This window comes from Sinocyclocheilus grahami, unplaced genomic scaffold (assembly GCF_001515645.1).
Source record: "Sinocyclocheilus grahami isolate Dianchi unplaced genomic scaffold, SAMN03320097.WGS_v1.1 scaffold305.1, whole genome shotgun sequence".
NCBI lineage: Eukaryota > Metazoa > Chordata > Actinopteri > Cypriniformes > Cyprinidae > Sinocyclocheilus > Sinocyclocheilus grahami.
In genome coordinates this window covers 741637-764521 of record NW_015505484.1, presented here as the reverse complement: position 1 = coordinate 764521, position 22885 = coordinate 741637, and the positions used below count along the sequence as shown (strand labels likewise).

Here is a 22885-nt window from a genome sequence, read left to right as displayed (position 1 = left end):
TATATATATATATATATATATATATATATATACTGTATATATATTTATACTCAGTCAAAGAAATATGTTATAGCTCTATGACACTATCTATATATACTACACACTATGTATAGTCATAGTACAAACAAAATTAATAAACAATAGATATGTCAAATTGCACCTTCAAAAAACTGCAAGTGTTTAAGCATAATCACCACAGACATAATTTCAGAATAACATTGATATTTAAAGGTGTTTGTTGTAGCACTAGCACTAACAGGCTGCCAGAAACAGCAGTTACGCATTCTAACTTTAATCACAGATGCTGGATACGTAGGTGAGCCGCACGCCTCTTTCCTGGTATAATCCAGCAGCCTAATTACACTGACTCATCTGAACATGCCACGAGAATCAACTATCAGTATTTATACCGGCACAAACAGACACTGGCATCTGTCTCAGTGCTGGCTGGCAAAGACGACCAACGAAAGCACGACTCACATTTGAAGGGAGTCACATAAGCAGAATGTGGACACCGAGGAGACGTACCTACAACTCATTAGTTTCTTGTATGAGACTGCGGGAATAACAGGAACTGTGGGAGAAGCCATGTTCAGCATGCGTACGTTTCTGTGTGTGTGTGTGTTATGATAAGGCTCTGATGGTGCTGGAGGCAACCAGGGGTCAGACACCTCATTAAGCCAAGAGCAGGAGGAGGAGGAGAGGGCAATTAACCATGATGGGGAGAGAAAAGCAAACACACTTCATTCACTCATACTCACACACAAATATGCACACACACATGCACAGAAACCAAACAAAACAGGAGTGGCTGGATGGGCCCTGATCATTAATGAGTAATCACAGACACAAATGACTTTTTCCGCTGCTCTAGGTATGTGTCCACTTACACACACACGCATCCAGAGCTTGTGCAAACAGGCATGCAGAGACCTGCAGATGAATTACTCAAGCTATTCTCTTCTGAACTACTTTAGTCACACTCGCTAATTCCTTCAGGTTGCTCTTTTCGGTCTTCTTACTCCTCCTTTTTTTTTTAACCCATAATGATATTTCTGTGCCCTGCCAATGTGTAAGTGCGTGTATGTACAAACCATGTGTATATATGTGGTTTTGCTTCTGTTGTCTTTCTTGGTTTGCTAAGATGTTTGGTTTATGGTCTTCTGTGTGTTAATGTGTGTGTGTGTGTGTGTGTGGGTTTGCTTAGCAATATTTTGGAGATTTATTTGTCCACACAAGTTAACAAAATATGACAAAACCTCCTTTTGGGAATGTGTGTGTGTGTGTGTGTGTGTGTGTGTGTGTGTGTGGGTTTGCTTAGCAATATTTTGGAGATTTATTTGTCCATACAAGTTAACAAAATATGACAAAACCTCCTTTTGGGAATGTCTGGGGATGTCCTTAAAAGTAAAATAGATTTTTAAAAATGTATGTGGAAGTTTACTTTACTATATTTGGAGAGGAAAGACAAAATTATTTTGTAACATTATAATATTTTTCTTTCTGTCACCTTGATCATTTATCCTTGCTGAATAAATATATTCATTTATTTAAAAAACAATGGTTACAAATACTAGAACTGTTACCAGTGTATATTGTGGGAACAAAACACCCAACAAAGATAGAAAAACCTGAAAAATTGCGTGCACAAAAAAAACTAAATGTAAAAGTGCAAAAATGTTTCTGTGAGGGCTAGGTTTAGGGATAGGAGTAAGTATAAATTAGCTCAGTGTAAAAACAATAGAGGTCAAAGGAAAGTCCCCACCTTGATTTGTGTGTGTGCATGTATGTGTGTGCGTAAACGTTATCAGCACAATATCGCTACACTTTAAATGCTGAACAGAGATATTAAATTGCCCTTTTTCCAACCACAAGCACAGCTAAACAATGGTCGTTTTTGCAGCTTTGCAAACAATGACACTCTATTGTAAGAGTAAACGAGGAGGAGTGAGGGATGAGGGAGAAAGCAGATACAGAGGAGCACGGGGGGGATAGTAGCTTCCTGCTCTCTGACGACCATTGGTAACTGCTCATTACATCCGATATGCACACACACAAATGTTCTTCTGTCCAACATGAAGATTAACCTGCACATGCGCACAAGACATTCTCCTCCTCCTTATTTTCTCTTCCACACACACACACACAAACTCAAAAAGCCCTTGCTAAGCTAAAGCCACACAGCTGGTTTCCTGCTGGAAAGTGGAAATAGCAGCACTTGTTGTAGAGGGGTCTAGTCTGGTCAGGTCTGGCGGTGTCTTGCACCCACACTGGAACGAGCCTCTATATTTGGCCTCTGCAAGAGAGCGTGAAGCACGCCCGAAACCCCAAAGCTGAGGTACGGCAAAACCCTAGCCCTCCCATGTTCAAAATAAGTGATGGGAGGGAGAAAAGGCAGCAGTTTCCTTTGGGGGGTTTTAACAGAAGTGTAACCAAAAACCACATCTGCTTGGCTTGAACACACATGTAGACTCAAATCAAATGGAAAGGGCCGCTTCTAGAGGGAATTGTTCAGTACGGCTTGGGCTAAAAAGAGATATAGAGACTATGACAGAGGGAACGTGTTCACGCCGCAAACCAAAAAACCCAAATTCCAATTTTCTGCATAAGTTATTTTAATTTATTTTAAAATGTATATAAAATGTAACTGTAATATATTTTAAAATGTATTTAATATATTTTTTAATGTATTTTATTCTTGTGGTGGTGGTAAGTTGGTGGTGAATTTTCAGCAGCCATTATTCCAGTCTTCATTCTACTCGAGTCAGAAATAATTCTAATAGGCTGATTTGGTTCTCAAGAAATCTTATTTTCATCAATGTTTTGTTGCTGTATTTTTTGTGAATAGAAAGTTTAAAAGAACACAATTTATTTGAAATCTTTTGTAACATTATAAATGTAATTTTTAATTAATTTAATGCTTCCTTGTTGAATAAAAATATTAATTTCATTAAAATAATCTTACTAGTGCACGTTCAACAGAAATACACAAAACTTTTCTGGCTACTTTTTCCCCCACTTTTCCACAGTCTCAAACAAGTCATAAAATTATTTAAAACCTTAAAAAGTCATGAAAAAAAAACATTAAAATTATATATTTTTAAACATAAAAAAACTAAAGATTGCTATCTCATACAAATAGAAATCTACTTTAAATGGTTAGGAATATTAAAAACAGTAAAAAAATAAAAATAAATTTAAAAAAAGAAAGGAAAAAAATTACAAGTAAACGTGAATAACAAGAAAGGTCATGGAAAGTGTACCAATGAATGCGTTTTTTGCTGTTCAGACAGTGTGTCAGATCTGTGTCACATGTGGAAAAATATCTGATTTAAGGCACATTTAACTACAAAGTGACGCGAGAGAGAGAGAGAGAGAGAGAGAGAGAGAGAGAGAAAATGAGAGGGAGAAAGCATTCAGCGGTCTGTAGTGTTATCCACCCCTAATCATCCTGTGTTCATGCCTCTCTCTGTGAGTGTGTGTGTGTGTGTGTGTGTGTGTGTGTGTGTGTGTGTGAGTGCGTGCGCATTGTGGTTAGTAAGGGTCACACTAAAGTTGAGTGCAGTCAGTGAAAAGGTGAGAGTTCCCACGTTAGGACACCGCTTCCTCTGACAACCCAACACCGTCCTCCTAATCAGACTCTTTCAGGACACACACACACATGCAGGTCAACATGTCACACAGTTCTCACTGTCCAAAAGCCATCTCTCACTCTAGCGTCCTCTCTTTCACGTCTTCTTTTTTCCTTTAATTGTTTAACTACATTTTTGAAAATAGTATGAAATGCCATTAAAAAAAAAAAAAAAAAGTAATGACGATGACAGTGGACTTTTATTGTTCATCAAATAATCAATGGGAATTTGAACTTTTTTAAATTCATATTTTCTAATGTAAATTAAATATAAATGAATGTAACAATATAATACCAATGCAATTAATAACTTTTATAAATGACCAACCGAGGATCTAAAAGTCACAGTATGCCCTTTTGATTCAATACAAAACCAATTTATTATATATTATTATTTGTGATTAATTTATTATTATTCGTGATTTATTACAATTTCAGGTTTGCCAGATACACAGAAAAGCAACGCAAACTGATCCATTTTTCAGCATGTGTGTCACAATGTTCCCTCTCTTTCCTCCTTCATTCGCTTCTGTTCATTCCCCTCCCTGTCGTCCACCTCCATCTATCTGCCTTCTAAATCAATGTGTCTAATAAAGCCATCAGCTGCGCTGAAATATTGGGCAAACATGCACTCAATCAATGCATGCAAATGCCAGCCATCCATTCAGGGCCCTTCTGAATATCGACGGCGCTGCATGGGCGCATCGTTCCGGGGGTTTGTGTACGTGTGTTCTCGACAAATAAAAGCAGAAGGAAGGACACATGAAGGGTTGAGAGAAGAGGGAAACCCAAGATAAATGTGTTTCATTTTCTTCTCTCATGGCTCCAAAGTGGAGAGAGAGCGAATGGCAGGAAAACAGACTTCCTCTCGATCCGACCTGGAGGCCACAAACATGCCCCTGTTTGAACTACTGTAGAAGCAACGTTCACCGTATGAGGAAAAGCAAGGCTGATCCCAGATCTGAGGTTAAACGGCTCTGAAAATGAGAAGATTGGAGTGCTATTGTAGAGCTATAACCTTGAGAAAACACAATGCAGCAAAGATGAGACTGCGTGTGTTCCACTAAGCGCTAAAGATGTGATTTCTCCCAAGGAGAAAAGTAAGATTCATTAGGAGTAAAGGTGAGCTCAGACCAGCAAGATCTGCAGGAGAACCCGAATAAGCCACCTGCAGACAGTCCTTCCAGTCCTGGACAATCACACACACACACAGAAAATAACATAAAAGAGTAAACACGGCCGATTTACTGACCTCAACCTAACCCTTGCATTTCCCTGTTGTATGATAGAGGCACTAGTAAAGACTATGGCCAGTGTGAGAACTCTCTTTTGAGACTCTGAATCAGAGTCAACAGCATAGCATTGAGCTCTTTCTCTCTCTAACCCCACATCTACACTTGAATTGACCGTGAAAACCCGACCATTAAATATCTAAGAAATAACAAACTATACACAAACATGTCAAAATGGGAGCTCATTTTAAATTTGTGGTGGGTAAGGCTGTCCTAATTCACCAGGCAGCAATTTGCGTCAACAGTGCACACAGTGGACAATTTTTCTTGTGGTTTTTGAGACACATTTTGCCAAAAGACAGTTCACAGACATCAACAGACGTCCATCAGATGAATGTGCACATGAACCAACATCTGCAACAAATAGAACAAATGGAATTTGATTGCAAAACTAGACTATTTCTTTTAGTTTATTTTGTTCAAAGAAATAATATAAAAAATGATATCAAGCTACTTAACGACGGCTTTTTTTTTTCATTGCAAAAATATGACCATCCTGATGTTTTTTACTTTTTATTACATGCTTATTATAGAAGTTGGAAATTGAAATCATTGTATGTATTTAATTTTAAATGTATTGTACACTATTGTTCAAAGTGTTGCTCCCATTTTAAGACTGCAATGTTTTCAAAAGAAATCTCTTATGCTAACTGAGGCTGCATCAAAAATACAATAAAAACAGCAATACTGTAAAAGATTATTAAAATGTCAAAATAACTGTTTTGAAATTATTTAAAAATATTTTTTAAATGTATTTGATGAATTTACAGCAGCCATTACTCCAGTCTTCAGTGTCACACGATCCATCAAGAATCATTCTAAAATGCTGAAGTAAGATTTATTATTATTGTCACAGCTGAAAATGGTGGTGCTACTTAATATTTTTGTATTAAGTTTCAGATTAATAAATGAATAGATAACACAAAAAAAATTGTATTCACCTCATTGACCCAGTAATCAATTTCAATTTGATTTAAAAAGAATATTAAATGTCTGTTCTTCAGCTGAGGTGGACAGTGTCGCATTGAAATGAAGAAATGGTGGTTTTGCTCACTTGCTGAACAAACAGCTGCCATGTTGGAAATTCTCTGCACAAGTGAGGTGGGGGGGGGCTCTGAAGTGCATGACTTCCGGCTCTTACCAATACTCCACAAAGAGGATAAAGAGTTATTGAAAGAGTATTAAAGTGCGACAACTCAAGGAGAATTGTACTGAAAATAAAGGCACAGAGAGATGGAGGAGAAAAGGCATGAGCAGGAATAATGTTAGTAATATTCAGAGGGGAGTGAATGTGTGACTATAAAGGAAATTGAATCACTTTTGCAGATTATAGGTTAAGGATCAAGGCTGCAATACAAAGGTGTGTTTGTCTGCACATGCATAAGTATGAAACAGAAAGTGCACTGAAGGTGCTCTAAGCAATATTTGCAATACGGCGCACGAAATGCGATTACCTGTCAGACTTTGGTGAAATAGGTGTCCAAAGAAGTCATACCCGTATCTGTGACAGCCCTAGGCTGAAAGTAAGCACTTTTCTAGCCAATCAGAATCATTTCTGATTGTAAATCATTTAGCACGTTCAAGTTTTGGAAAGAGGGTGTGAGAACGAAGTTAACAACAAGGTGGATATTAGCATAAACGGCACCTTTAAACTGAGTATCAGACTAACAGTTGGAAGTGAGAGAGAAAGAGAGCGAAAGAGAACAAGAAGTGAGTGAAAGAGAAATACAACTTGCCGAGTCACACGGAGAGCTGAATCAGAGCCAAAGGGAAGTGTGTATCAGCCAAAGTGTAATCATAGGCCGGTCTCTCGGCTATTAGGAGAATTAAAGACTGATTGAATGGTCTTTACAGTGGAAACATAACATCGAGCCGCCTCACCGTGTTTGTCTACTCGCTGCAACAGCTGGCCAAAACACTCTTCTGCCCCACCGAGACGAGCCAAGTTATGAAAAGAGTTTAAACCATTAAAAAGATCTGAATCACTAACTTTCATACAAACCGGCGCATGTTCTATCCTTAGACATCCGTCAAGGAGCTAGAGGAGCAGCGCTCCTGGCACCCGAGATGTGGAATCACTATAGCCTCGATTCACGCCTCACATCTTTCCCCTCTTTCATCAGGCTGGACTGGCTCCATGTCCTGAGCATATTTGTGTGTGTGTGTGTGTGTGTGTGTGTGTGTGTGTGCAGGGGAGATGATAGGGGAGGACTGTGGGACTTTAACTGCCTCTGTGTTGTGTCCACAGCTGTGTGTAAGGCTCCTGACCTCCAAACAAAGCCCAGCACAGAGGAGCCACTATCTGGCAGGCATGATAGAGGACAGGCCAGGCCAGCCAGACGTACTGAGGGAACGACTGTAAAGCCTGAGAGACAACACAGCACCCGCAAGGCCTTTGATAACCGCTGGCGACTGGAGCCAGCATGACACGCATACACTCATAGCGTTAATACAGACACACAACATACATCACTGAGACATACACACTCTTACACAATTTTTAAAAGTTCATGTACATGCATAAGAAGCGGAAAAGCCCAGACAAGTTTAATATGATGTTCATAATGACCTGTAGGAAAGAAATTCGTAAATGAGATCTGTTTAGCATCTGATTTGATTTTCCTATACAGCAATGAGATTAGCAAATTGAGACTTTTAAGGGAATAAAGGGATATATCACCCAAAAAATTTATATTCTGGCATCACGTATTTACATTTTATATTCTTATGTGAAACAACGCTGTTTTTTCAATTACTAAGGAAGCATTAAACTTATTAAAAGTGACAGTAAAGACTTACATTGTTACGACTTGAACTTTCTATTCAGCGAAGAATCTTAAAAAAAAGATGTATCATCCTTCCACAAAAATATTAAGCGGCACAACTGTTTTTAACGTTGATAATAAATGTTTTTTGATCACAAAATCAGCATATTAGAATGATTTCTAAAGGATCAAGTGACACTGAAGACTGAAGTAATGTAAAAATTCAGCTTTGCGGTCAAAGGGGGAAAACATAATTAAAAAAAATATTATTTTATAATATTGTTATTTTAAATTGTAATAATATTTCACAATATTACTATTTAAGTATAAGAAACTTTCGGTAACACTTTATTTTAAGGTGTCCTTTTTACACGTTACATGTACTTACTAATATAATAACAATTAATTAGGCATAATTACATGCAAGTAACCCTAATCCGAAACCTAACCACATAGTAAGTACATGTAGTTAATTAACATTACTCAGTACTTAAATCTATAATTACACTAAATTATAAGGACACCTTAAAATAAAGTGTAACCAAACTTTTATTCATTATATTATAACATCCACATTCAAGATATCTCTAAAATATTAATTTATGTTGACAATTGACTCAGTAAGGTCTATTTTTTAATATCTGAGACATGTCAGTGAAACCAAACTGAGAACTAAAATGAGCTAAAAAGGCACTGAAATGTTCCTCAGGGAGGAATAAACTTGAGCTCGAAGACAAAACTATGAGGTCAAAACAAGGTAAGCGGATGAGTGTTTTCCTTATCGTTGCAAACACAGACTCTCTAAACTGTAGGCAAATTATTTTTGTGACTATTTTATTTTTGCCTGATTTCCATCAGCTCCCTGAGAACTGCTTATTTCCTTCATAATCAGATGCAGGATGTTGATTTGAAGGACAAGAACAGGAATACAAGAATTATCAAATCAAAATATGCTTGATGAATGCCATAATCTATTGCGTAGCATGCATGAGGCTCTTGTAGCAGCAAAAGCAGCGTTACATTGACGTGTAAACGCATCTTATAATTACAGCGTTGTAGTGAAAACAATGCAAATGCTGTGAAAGGAGAGATGAAGGAACGCTCCTCGCATTAATGAACATGCACTGCTGCTGATGTCATTGCCGTGAGCCTTTAGAGTCATTACACAGCTTTGCCTTTCATTAATCAGACACTTTTTCTTTCCCCACACTCTTGTTTTCTGTTACTCATTCTGGCTATTTCTATCTTTCTCTGTCACCGTCTCTGTCTTTCATTTACATGGCTCCCTGTACCCTGTCCCACCGTCTCTCTCTCTCTGCAGTGTTTAATGTGCCGGCAGTGTTCACACCCCAGACAGCGGGTGCAGCACTTTAATCTTGGTAGTGTCTACATAACATCAGCACTCTTGCTGAAGCATAAACCATAGTGGAAAGAACACACACACATACACACTCACGTATACATTATATTCACACATATATCACCTACTTTCTTGTCTTTCTCTTTCTTCCATCCTCCTTTCCTCCCCGTTTCCTTCCTTCCTGTCCATCCATCCCTCCTCCCTTTCTTCTTAATTATTCTTCCTTTCTCCTAATTTCTGTTTGGTTTCTTTCCTTCGTTTCTCTCTCTCTCTCTCTCTCTCTCTCTCTCTCTCTCTCTGCAGTGTTTAATGTGCCGGCAGTGTTTACACCCCAGACAGCGGGTGCAGCACTTTAATCTTGGCAGTGTCTACATGACATCAGCACTCTCGCTGAAGCATAAACCATAGTGGAAAGAACACACACACACGCACTCACATATACATTATATTCACACATATATGTGACCCTGGACCACAAAACCAGTCTTAAGTCGCTGGGGTATATTTGTAGCAATAGCCAAAAAAACATTGTATGGGTCAAAATTATCGATTTTTCTTTTATGCCAAAAATCATTAGGATATTAAGTAAAGATCATGTTCGATGGAGATATTTAGTACATTTCTTACCGTAAATATATCAAAACTTAATTTTTGATTAGTAATATGCATTGCTAAGAACTTCATTTGGACAACTTTAAAGACGATTTTCTCAGTATTTAGATTTTTTTGTACCCTACAATATCGTCCTATCCTAACAAACCATACATCAATTGAAAGCTTATTCATTCATGATGTATAGATCTCAATTTCAAAAACCTGACCCTTATGACTGGTTTTGTGGTCCAGGGTCACATATCACCTGCTTTCTTCCTTTCTTGTCTGTCTTGGCCTACCTTCCCTCCTCATTTCCTTTCTTCCAGTCCATCCATCCCTCCATCCTTTCCTTTCTCCAAATTTCCATTTGCTTTCCTTCTTTCCTTTTTTCTTTCTTTCCATGCAACATCTTTTTCAACTAATTTCCTTTAATTTTCCTTCTGTTTCTTTCCTCTTCATTCCTTCCTTACTGTCCAGTCTTCCTTCCATTTCTCTACCCTTTTTCTACTGTTAACCTCTTCCTCTCTTCCTTGTTTTCTCCTTTTCTTTCCTTTTTTCTTTCTTTCTGTTTGCTTTCCTTCTTCCTTTCTTTTTTCCTTCTTTTCTTTGCTTCTTATTTTCTGTCCTTCTTTCCACCTCCTTTCTAACTCATTTATTTTTATTTTCCTTCATTCCTAAAAACCCCCTTTCCTTCATTTGTTTTCTCCTTCCTTGTCTTCCTTCCTTTCTCCTTCTTTCCTTCCAGTTTTCTTTCCTTCCACCCTTTCTTTTGTTTGTTTCCTTATTTTCATCCCTTACTTTTTTCTTACTTTCTTTCTTTCCATCCATTCTTCCTTTTTTCCATCTTTCCTAATTATTTTCTTTCATTCTTCCCTTTTTTCCTTCAATACCTTTCAAATTTTATTTTCCTTTTCTACCTTTCCCTATTTTCTTCCTCCCTTTCTTACCTTCCTAAGTTTCCTCCTTTTTGTTCCTTACTTCCTTATTTCCTTCTTTCCTTTACCCCACCTTACTGTTTCCTTTCCTAACAGTTTGTCCCTTCCTTCCTTCCTTCCTTCTTCCTTTCCATATTCCTACCTTTTCCTTTTCTTTCTACTTTTCTTCCCTTCGTACTTTCCTTTCATACTTTTTCTTCCTTTGTTAGTGTTCTCCTTTTCTTTCCTTACTGTCTTTTTCCTTCTTCCTTTCCTTTCTCCCTTTTCCCACCCTGATCCACACCTCTATTCTGGGGTCCAGTGAATGATGAAGTGCTCTAATCCCCCTCTAACCAACCAGTATCAGTGTGAAAGCGAGGCTCATAAACTCCGAGCCCAGAGAGGGATTACCAGCAGCCCCGAGTCTCATTCTACCGCCCTGCAAACTCTGACCGGAGAGACTTATAACAGCACACGCTCTCATGTGCGCCAACCCCATAAGCTGCATCATCTTTAAAAAATTAACATATTACACAAAGCAACTTGCTGTATAATTGCCTACTTGTCAATAAGCAGATGCTTTCATTCAAAGCTGTTTACAGTACATTCATTACAGGGACGATTCCCCTGGAGCAAGCTCATGTTAACCGCCCTGCCCAAGGGCACCATGATTCGCAGTAACGCTGCAGTTCGTGGGTCACCCCTATCTGGAATCACACCTGTTTGGGTCGCCAAGCCAGAGATATTATCACCAGGCTACCAATACCCACGTATATGTGCGTGTGTGGGTCTCAATGTGCATAAGTAATTAAATAAACAAGTTTACTGACGTTAGCCCATTCGTTTTCAAAGCTAGAGATCTGTTTATGGGAAAAGAGCGATAATAAGGGTAGGCTCATATAGACTTTCACACAAACACATCCATGCACTGACACACCACTTTCCCTTGTCAACAGCCCTTCTGTATGTAGTCATGCATTCCTCTTCAATCCAAATCACAGTCATTATGTTGCCATGCTGATAGCCGCTGATAGCCGCATGTTTGTGTCCTAATTGAGCCGACTGTGGCCACATAGTACACCTGACCAGAGATCAGCTGCATGGACAGAAGAAAGCCGGTAAGCCAAGCCATACTGCATCCGTTTAAGCAGTTCAGTGTTAAATCGATGCATTTTAGGGGCCGAAGTGGTGCGGAGAGGGAGGACTTTTTCAGATTATTGGAATGAGACTCGCATGTTTTGACATGTTGTTCGCTTCGCAGAATTTGACTTGTGGGAGGAGTGAAGCTGAGAATTCATGTGGTCAAATAAGGCTTAGTTTTTCTGTGCATTCTCGGTAAAAATTGCAAGGCGGAGTCCAGAAATAGAACAGCGACTATTATGGGATGCATGGAAGGCTGGCTCCGTGTTCAGGCATGACTGTGTGGTCAAGGTGGTCACGGCACTGTCTTCCCCCACAGCTAGCCAACCTCCTGCTGAGTCTGAGAAACGCTAATCAGAACCAGAGAGAGACAGACAGAGAGAGCGAGACAGAGAAAAAAAACAAGCAAGTTTTTGCGGGAAAATAAAAAAAATAAATAAAAATGCAAACAAAAAGATTCAGGAAGACGATTAGGGAGGGATGAAAGTGAGCAAGGAAAACTCAACAAGCAATCAAAGCACGGGCCAAAGACAAAGGCGACGCGTCAACCGGAGTTTTGTTTTAATCAGAGAACATGAAAATATTCAGACATGCAGCTCGAAAGCAACAAGTCCCTCTCGAATTAAACCCTTCTCTATAACAAGAGAGAGGAGAAAGAGAGGAAAACAGAGAGAGAGAGAGAGAGAGAGAGAGAGAGAGAGAGAGAGAGAGAGAGTGTATGTGTGTGTGTCCCTTGAGACTGATTAATATTGAATTCCTGATGCTAATCTTTGTTTTGTGCTTTTTTTCCTTTACTGGTGTGGAAGCCGACGTGTCCTTAAAAAGCATGCTTTATGTATATTTAATGAAAGCTCTGCATACACTTGGTGCGCTCGTCTTGCTGTGTGGTATCCCACCCTCGCATGATCACATACTGCCACATACTGCTCAAGATACCCAAATATCGAAATATACAATGTGCATTTTATAATAGTCACATGGAGCCATAAGATAAAATGTGTTTATTAATGCAAAATAGTGAGAAGCGTTGAAAATAATGTATTAAACGATAGCTGCATGAATAAGGAAGTTGGATTCTGCTCGCATCTTGAGTGGGGAATAAGCTTGTGTGTGTGTGTGTGTGTGCGTGCGTGTGTGTGTGTGTGTGTGTGTGTGTGTTTGCGTGTGTGCACCTGGTACATACAGGTGTCAGATGCCATTGCAGCATAAAATCCTTGATGATATTGCCTGATATCATCTAAGTATCTAATGGTGATGAGCTCAGCACAACTGTGAAATTACATGCGCCAAGGCGGGACGATCTGACCTTGTTGAGGACACAGGCTGATCGATTATTGATCACTGTATGCATACACATGCACAAACACACAGAAATTATACAGCATCCACGATTCAGAACACACACAATCCAAAAAAAGGGAAGTGGATTTCCCAGTTCCTCCTAGCATACACAGTCAGGCCTGTCACTAGTTTTCTCGTCCAATCACACATCCTCACCACAGAATGGAAGCACTTTCAAGGTTTTGTTTTTGCAGCCTATTTAAAATGTAATTTCTCTCTTACTATCAGACATCAAAGCCAGTGTGGAGGGCTTTTATTTTCTAAACCAAATCCCAAACTTGTTTCTCATTTACAAAAGCTGGCTGCAGGCCGAGTCAAAGTTTGGACTTAATAACGACAGCGGTGCAAGAGACAGTGCGAGGGAAAGAGTGCGGGAGGAGAGAGAGAGATTCCCCACATGGTTATAATATGCTGTGGTGGTTGAGTCCATCAGTCGAGGTGTCACAATGAAAAGTAGCTCACAGGATGTAGCAAGCAGCATGCAAGCACACACACGTACACATGAAAGAAAGAACATATTCTGCTCAAACCCCATACAAAACTGGTGAATTTACAGGGCTTAACAAAAAAGATGGCCCATGTCAGTGTATGAAATATCTGAATATTTTTTTCAAATACTTAAATGTTTGTTGCAAATTGTTTAATAAAATATTTAATATATATAAAAAAAAAAAATTCTAACAAAAATGTATATTCAATTATATAAAACAGAAATATTATCTTGAAAAATTAATTAAATAAAAATAAAAAAGTAAAAATACAATAAATATAAGGTCTTGATTTAGATCAGAACTATTCACACAATTAACAGTTCAGTGTATTTTAATCTGCAGTATAATCTAATTTCCAAAGCACTAAAAGAAAGCCCCTCCAAATTTCAGAGAAGAACCGTGTAACACCCTGAAGGAAATGTGTCAAAATGAGTGAGATAGCTGAAAGAATCACACATACATGCTAAACAAAACAATATTAAAATGAAAAAAAAAATGCTGGGTGTTAAACTGATGAAATCCAAACAGCAATGGTGACGAGTCAGGAGGGCTGTTTTCTTGTGAAAATGCGAGCCAGTAGGAAACAGAGAAGGAAGAGGAGGAGGAGATTGAGAAAGGGAGGGAGAGAGAGAGAAAGAAAGAAAGAGGGAGCCTGACAGCTGTATAAATGAGCTCTGTAGCTCATGGCGCCCCAGAGTACTGCCTCATTGTTGTGCTGATCCGATGCACAGCAGATGAACCCAGGGTTTAAAAGTTGAACTGTGTGTGTGTGTGTGTGTGTGCGTGTGTGTGTGTGTGTGTGTTAGTGTCTATTGACCCTTATTTGCTTGCATCCGTTATTAAGTTTAGCTTATGTGTGTTTGTGTGCGATTGGTTCTGTGTGCATATTACAAGCCTTCCTATTGAGCATTTTTAACCCAGTCAGTTCTCAAGTATCAGTTGCACAAATCCAAGTCGGAAGGGTGACAATTTTCAGATTTGGTGTGAAAACACCATATCATATGTCAGGTGTATAATAGGTGCCGTGTCTGAGTTGCCATGCATGCATTCACACTTCCTCATTTAAAGCTTTGCATTAAATCTAGCCTATAGCAAACTGTTTGTAAATGTTTTGTCAGCATAAAAAAAATCACATTCAAGTACAGATTTTAAATTTCAGTGCTTTAAGATTTTAATTCTATCATCATTTCCTCACTTTAATGTTCTAAATCTCACTTTCACGAAAGATTTTGAAGAACTGTTTTTTTTTATCCATATAATGAAAGTCAGTGTGCTGCAAAACAAATTAGACCACACTGACTTTAATTGCACAGGCCTACGTGGACAAAAAAAGTCACATCATAAAATCAAGTCATAAAATGTCATAAATGGAATGACACAAAGATGAGTAAATTATAAAAGATTAAATGATGACAGCCCTATTTTTAGATGAATGCAGGTGAGCCGCTTCAGCGTCTTTTGGAAAGCACCATGTTGGCCTGATCTCATGATTTTAACGGCACAGCTGTGCTTTTGGGAAATGCGGCCCTGATCAATAGTCACAGGCATCGAAAGTGATGATATTCCGTGCGCTGAAGCAGGTAGGCTAATACATATTTTATAGATGCACATAAGAAGGTGTACGTATCAAATATTAATAAATGATTTTCTGCCGCCATTGATGACGTGCAGATGCATTGTTTGAGGGGGCATCAGTGATGGGTGTAGTCGGGCCGGGGCGTTGGGACTCTCTCAGCCTACTGAGGCACATCAAACAGTGAAAGAAGAGACTGTGGGGTGGAGGGGAGGGGGAACGATGTCGCTTCTGCCAACGAGGCTCTGCTGAATCACACACTCACATACACAGAGCGTCGTACACTCGCGCACAGCACTCAGCTGGCAGGCATAGTGAGTGGCGATGGAACACGCCAGGCTCTGTGCTACCAAGCAGAGGTAATTGGGCCAGATTACCAACCAGGTGGAAACATTCAGCCGCTCTTTTTCCTGTTCTCCCTCGCTCTGTTAGTCACTTTCACTCTTTTACTCTATTTTGGAGCAGCGAAGGAACCGCATGCCATTTCGGAAGTTTTTGGATGAAGGTGGAATCAAACATAAATGTTTATTCCAAAGACGCTGTAATTAATTTAGCATTTATGTAGCCTATTACAAGTGATCCGTTGCAAGTCAGGGATAGTGCAGAGACATGCACAGGCAAAAAGGGGAGCGAAAGGAAGAGAGATACTAACTAGACACAAACGAATGCACTAATTTAAACTACAAGCCCTATCAAAGGCGAATGGCCTGGGGGCAGCAGTACCTCAGAGGCATGAGTGGACGGGGAGAGTGAGACAGGTTAGGTTCAACAGCAGCGCAGACACAGCATTGTTAAATCAGAACTCAAGGCACACAGAAGCGAGAGAGGAAGAAGTGATATGAAAGAATGCCGACTAAAGTTTGACAGGGCAGACCACTGCTTTTACAGAAACATGACTGCTATGGCACAGAGCTACAACACCACTCTGTAACGCAGAGGGTGAGGGCAAACGACCAGGTGGATGACTGTGACAGACGGGGTGCCACCTATTTGAACTGCGGGTTGCTGTTGGTTGCATCTGAGAAAAAATCGAATAATTCGGTCTCTCAATCTATCTACCAATCTAATTGTAGCTATTTTTGTGATTCAACAGTTAAACCGTGAATTGGCTAAAAGAGTACCAGAGTGCATTTCTGACGTATTTTCACAATCATTAAGGGACTTTTAGACATTCCTCACATCCTGCATGTCTGCACTCTAGAGATTACGATTTATATGTAGGCCTAAGTGTGTGTGTGTGGCATTGTCTGAAATAATACATTTTAATTAAGAGGAATATAGGGATCAAATAATTGATCAAATAAGCAGAAATAAAGAGAAAAATCATTTATACACAGAAAAAGGGAAGGAAAATATATACTAATGTCTGCTTATATAAATGCTTATCCCACGCAAACAAAAAAAGAGGAAGATCTCAAACTTAGCCTAAATATAAATTACTTTTGTCTCAGTATATGATGTAAAATAATACACATAGTATCGTCGTATATTACCTATTCTGTATGAGCAGAAAATACACCTGTGTTGATTAAAAAAGCCACAGCGGAAGAACAAGAAATTGATACGAGCGCACACACATAACCTACTCATACACACACACACAAGTAATGATGCACCTGTATGGCATGAGCTGGCGTCCGCCTTGAGGCAGACGTTACAGACATCTGCTGAGGATATGGAGGAAATAAAAGAAAGAGAGAGAGGGGGTGAAAAAAAAGAAAAGAAAAGGAGATCCTACTGTACACATTATCCGCGCGCACTGCCAGAGCTGCATTTGATGTGCACGCGAGACCTGAGCAGCACAACAAAATCCATCAATCTACCGCCGGTGCGGCTTTTAAAACGCATTCAGTTTGACGACAGTCGTCGAAGAAAGAGACAATGAACCGATTCAATATATTAGAGATGAAAAATAACGACAGGAAGATATACATGTACTCGAAAGCAGCTATCGTAAAAGAGGCTGTATATTTTATAGAGTTTGTCTTGCGGACCTTCGTAGTTTATCTCTGTATGAGGTAAGAGGACGGAGTTATTTGTGTAAGGGACAAATAAAAATTACTTTAAGAAGGCAGTGGGTGAGGGTATAGCAGCAGCAGGAGGCCGGAGAGAAAGACAGCCGCTAACGACCCCATCAGTACCCGCGCGCATTCATCGTGCGCCGGGGACCATCAGGGTCAGCGAGCGCTGTGATAGATCTCGCTTCTGAGTCTACAACACAGCGAACGTTATGCATCGAATACGAATTCGACTGAAATACATCAACTGAGTCTGAAGCACAGTGAATGAGCGAATGAAACGTCTCATTCAAATTCAACTGAAAATAAACACACACACACATACACACACACACACACACACACACACACATATATATATTTACACACACACACATATATTATATATTATTTATATAATTATATTATATAAATATATATATATATACACGCAGTTAACATATATCTAACATATATACGCGCACACACACACCAGTTAACAAGTCAAGGGGTAATATGAAAAAATATATATGAAAAAATAAATGTTAACCTATATGAAAAGAAACAAAAAAGATAAAATATGTATATTTAAGTAGGCTACACCGACTAAAACAACACCAAAGGGAGTTTAATTCATTGTTTAGAACTAAACTGCTGAACACATTCTTTAAAACAACACATCAGCCAAAAGGATGGCTATGTCAACCAATGTTAGCTATATCTACAATAAAAAAATTAAAAAAAATGTGGAATTACGTACAAAATGTGATATTCTCTGCGATTAACAACAGAAGCTGAAGCATTCACAGGCTGACGTATTCGTGTGCACATACATATGAGTTTATAGGCTATCTCACTAAAAACCAAAATGCAAAGTGTACCTCTATCCCAAAGGTACTTTGAATGCTGGAGACACTTGTTAAATCTAATGCATGCACTGTCAACTCATTCGCACCCCGTCACATCACCGCTCAATATAGAAACCGGATTTTCTGGTATTTTAGCACACACACACACACACACACACACACACACATACACACACACACACATAGCTACTGACCCTAATCTCGGAGACTTCTCGAACCAGAGCTCACACACCCACACACCAAAGCTTGTGTTATTAACTTAAAGCAGCTGTGGCAGCAAACCGCTCAAATATGCACCCTAATAATTAACAGAAAATCATGGGGCTTTTCTAGAATAGCTTAGGTACTACCAAACAACTTATTTTGTCAGCGAAAACCAGAATGAGCGCGAAACAAAGAGGGCAATCCAGCTATAAAGTAACTGTTCATTATTAACAAAACAGTATATTCATTTAATCATCAGACATACATTTAAAGACTAAATATAAATGACGGTGCCCTACAATAATATACCCAGTTAAGGTTAAAGGTAGCCTATATTTTCTTACTGTTCTCTTACGCACTGCTCCTAAACTAGAAACGACCAGCCTTTCGCAGCACATGTCAGATATTATTCAAGTAAACTGTCCGATAAAACGCTACAATGCAATCAGATTTGACTATATGGAGACCGTAGCAATTGCTTATTTCCAAAAAGATCTTTATTTCCCAATAAAAAAAGTAAGTGTAGGCTAAGTAGGCACGCCAATGCGCTATTGTGAAGTTAAGCAATTTTAATCTGCTAAAAGTATGTTTTAAAGGCATTCACTTATCGACAGGGGAAAACAGACATAACACTTACCTGAATGTGGAGGCATCGGTATGTGTGAGGGGTAATATTTCCCAGGTTGAAAGTGACCGGGATGCTGCACAGCCGTGTGCCCGGCAGGAGTGATCCTCGAGGCGCCTCTGTGAACCAGCGCGCCTCGCTCTGCCAGAAGGTGCGGCGGAGGAGCGAAATCCCGGCCTTCCATCCCGATTAAAAACGATAAATCCGAAATCCAGAGCGGGAAACCACGAGAACCGAACCGAACGCCGCCCAGATGTTATAATCCCGTTAAGAGTTTTGCTTAGGTCTTGCATTCAGCACAATTTTGGCTCTGACGGCCAAAAAAGTATGTCCCAGTCATGTTTTCTGCAACACAAAAATCAGAAAATGTAGTTTAAATTACAAACCAGTTACACGAGCGAGTGATGCAAATCCACAAGGTCGTATCATGTTACTATCCTTCAGATGTGTAATGGTAATCCTTCATTGAAAACACCACGAGTGTACGTCCATTGCTGCGACTGCTGCCTAAACACAAATTCTTCGCTCGTCTCTCTCATCTCACCACAATTGAGCGAGCTTGCAGCACACCTCCACTTTTACACAGAAGACTCACTGCAGGCTATACACCATTCAGAGAGAGATGCCAGGATCAATACATTTTTACAGTCTCCTTAAGCCTATATGGAAAACCAAGAACATTTTAGAAGAGGGAAAACTGACCAAGCCAAATCAGTCTTTTTGACTAGATGAAAAACATGAAAATCTATAATCGCTGACGTTTGGCCTGACTGCTTTTATTACAAACACTAATTTATTTAATGCATCCCACTATAAATGTAATTTCTTCAGTCCTTTTTGTCAGTCATTTCAGTTAATTAAACTGCTTTGTTCATCTGAACTAGGTTTTCCATTACATTGTATAGGGGAATGCACACGGGGTCTATATTTCACCTTTGGCCTCTGGTCCTTAAGTTTCCTAAATCACGGGTACAAGCAGTATATGATCTTACGTTGCTGCAGATGGAGTCTTGTCAAAATGGTGCATTGAGAGAAATGGCATGCGATGTTATTAAACGGCGAGAGATTTGCTTCAAAACATGCTTGCAAAAAAGTACTTCTGCCAGACTATTGAAAATTGTAAGGTAATAAAAGAAAGCCTGCGAAACAGAATTACAAAAGCTCGTGCGAACGGTCGTAAGTGCTCCCCTTATCACACCGAATCAAAGATAAGGAAACAAAGATATTTTGATCAAGTTTGCATCTCCATGTGCTTTCCATTTATTCTAAATTACAAACTATAAACGAAAGACATAGGTCGTATCTGCAGATATTTGACGTTCGGAACGCTGAACGTCTGTTGGATGTTTTAACGTATTGCTTTATTAAACGGCGAGAGATTTGCTTCAAAACATGCTTGCAAAAAAGTACTTCTGCCAGACTATTGAAAATTGTAAGGTAATAAAAGAAAGCCTGCGAAACAGAATTACAAAAGCTCGTGCGAACGGTCGTAAGTGCTCCCCTTATCACACCGAATCAAAGATAAGGAAACAAAGATATTTTGATCAAGTTTGCATCTCCATGTGCTTTCCATTTATTCTAAATTACAAACTATAAACGAAAGACATAGGTCGTATCTGCAGATATTTGACGTTCGGAACGCTGAACGTCTGTTGGATGTTTTAACGTATCAGCGTTGGATCGAGGCCTTAAAACGGTGGAAGTTCCCAGTTTGGAGTGCAAGGATGGTTGCAGTGCCAAATTGCTGTAGCCCTACCGCCTTCATTAAAAACACAAAAACTGAAAAGAGAGAGCGGTTATAGTATAGTGAGTGAATTGACGTGCACAAAATTACATATTTCCTCAAATAATGACCATAAGCTGAAATTCCTAAAGAATAAGCTCTCTGAAGCATAGAATTAAATGTAGGCTAGTGCACGATTTTTGCGCTGACAAAGGACATTTCCAGCAAACATGTATCATTTCTGTGACATCATTAAAAGAAATTGGGCACACGTTTTAAAGCATGTGGTGTTTGAGCGTAATATCCTCCCACTATTAACCAAAGCCGAACTTTTAACGTTTATTGGGATCTGAGATCTATTAGATTTGGCTCGGAGGACGGATGGGAGGTGAGGAGGAGCGCATGAAAGAACAGGTTTCCTAAAGAAGGATTTGAGTGGTAGGAAATGTCCTCTTGATAAAAGCCAGACAATTTTATGAATCATGGTATATCAATGGAAAACGTGCATATATATAATACAAGCCTATAAAAACTCAAATTTAGTTAAAAACTGATTTTCAGTTTTAATTTAATAAACAACTGCCTAGTATTATCTCTACGTGTAAACTGTAGAAAGGTAAAAGCGCTTATGTAGTTTACTTCTGCCATCACGTCCATTACATATAGCAGTTTGCGAATGAATGTCTCGCAAAGAATGTAATTATTCACAGTTGTACTGTATCCTTTATTAGTCAATAAGACACGAAGGTCTTCGCTCTAAATAAAAAATTCCCTTTTATTCAAAATAATGCAGGAATTCGGTAGCAATTCAGTATTGCACAAACCTCTTATTATTCTAATGATTATGAGTATTATTATAATTGTTTTTGTTGTTGATGTCATTACTATTTTTATTATTGCTCAAAGAAAGCAATTGCTCAAATTAATGGATAGCCTTTTTTCCACCCCCTCTGCAATACAAATTCCATAATTTTGTATAACGCCAGATGTTCTTAAAAAAAAGTAAGAGCAGCTCTTGAAGGCAAATGTTTATTATTGCACGCATACAAATGTATACAATATAAACGAATTACTTACTGGTAAGTTATTCCTTGCAAAACAATAAATGGGTTTAAAAAAACATGATACAAAAAATAGGTAAAAGAGCAGAAGCAGAATAAAAACATATGGAAATGGTTACATCCTAGAAGTCTGCTGATTGCAGTGCGTGTGCAGTGCAGAAGTTCGGAGATGCACCGTAGTAGTAAGAGCTTCTGCTGAATCGAGCCCCGTACCAGCAGTCAGAGGCTCTTTCCTGAATCTGCTAGTGCCACTCAAGAAGAAGAGGGGGAGGTGACTGGGAGAGCGGTCGCGCCCATTGGTCTAATACCTACATGTCAATAAGCTCGTGCAGCGCGCCCCAGGATAAACAGTGGCTCCGATTGGATGGCGTTCTGAGCCAATGGCGCGTCAGCTGGATCAGCTAAACAAAACGGCGGGCGCTTTATTTGAGCTTTCATGTCTCGCGACGAGTTCAGTGTGAGGCACGAACACATGGTTACTTATGCAGCCTAGAGTGTCATTATTTAAATGACTTGAAACAAAGGAAGAAACGCATTTCACAACATTTGAGTTTTTAACTCTGCTTTAAACTGAGGAATAGTAAGCCTTTATGCAGACATGGTACATTAGGCTAAATAGCAGCTGGTCTTCTAGAGTATAATAAATCTAATTGAACAAACCTAAAACATGCAACGGAACACCTCACCTGCTGAACGTAAATAAATCAATAAAGCCCAAACCAAGAAGAAACATGAAATCTCTCCATTTCATCTTTTAACCAATTTGTGAATTAGGCTGTACAATATCCTTAACTTTAAGCGCGTCACTGCAAGTGTCGTGTCCAGAACAAATTCAGCATGGTAAATAATCAGTTAAAGCCCAAGCTACGGTGCAATGGCAAACGAAGGGTTAAAAGCCTGGGCCTCGTTCTGAAAATTGTTTGATTGGTTGGCGTGTTGCCAGAGCGCTGTCAATCATAGAATGTAAACAAGGCTCTGATTGGCTGCTGTCCAGTCCGCACTGGGCTGCCTGAAAAAAGCAATTACTGGCCTTGCGGTTTCAAGGCGGCCCAGAGCTGGATGATGAAAGGAGATAAGGAGGGGCGGTTTCAAGGCCTCCCCTAGGCGAACCTCGTTGGCCCCAAAGCTAAAGGAGAGTCAAGAGTGACTTAATCAAAGGGAATGCGTTAAAAAGGGGGAAATTACATATTGTATTAAATTTAAAGTATAGATTCTCGGATTAATATCGTTTAATTCAACAGCAACATGATAATTCTAATACATGGAATCTAATAGACTAAAACAGGACAAGACTGGACATGAAGG

General features: G+C 39.2%; 1 protein-coding gene across 3 annotated transcripts in view; it reads right to left on the bottom strand.

Moving 5' to 3' along the window:
• bahcc1b (BAH domain and coiled-coil containing 1b) overlaps positions 1-21783 on the bottom strand; it is a 108549-nt gene extending 86766 nt beyond the window's left edge. For 2 of the 3 annotated variants that reach the window (XM_016293618.1, XM_016293620.1), the window contains exons 1-2: positions 21597-21783; positions 18809-19141 (exon numbers count right to left, since the gene is read on the bottom strand). In XM_016293618.1, the coding sequence (XP_016149104.1) occupies positions 18809-18980 (172 nt within the window). In that variant the 5' untranslated portion in view covers positions 18981-19141; positions 21597-21783. Of the gene's footprint in view, positions 1-18808; positions 19190-21596 lie in introns of those variants that run through there. The other variant, XM_016293619.1, reaches the window with a different exon arrangement.
• Positions 21784-22885: the final 1102 nt, after the last annotated feature.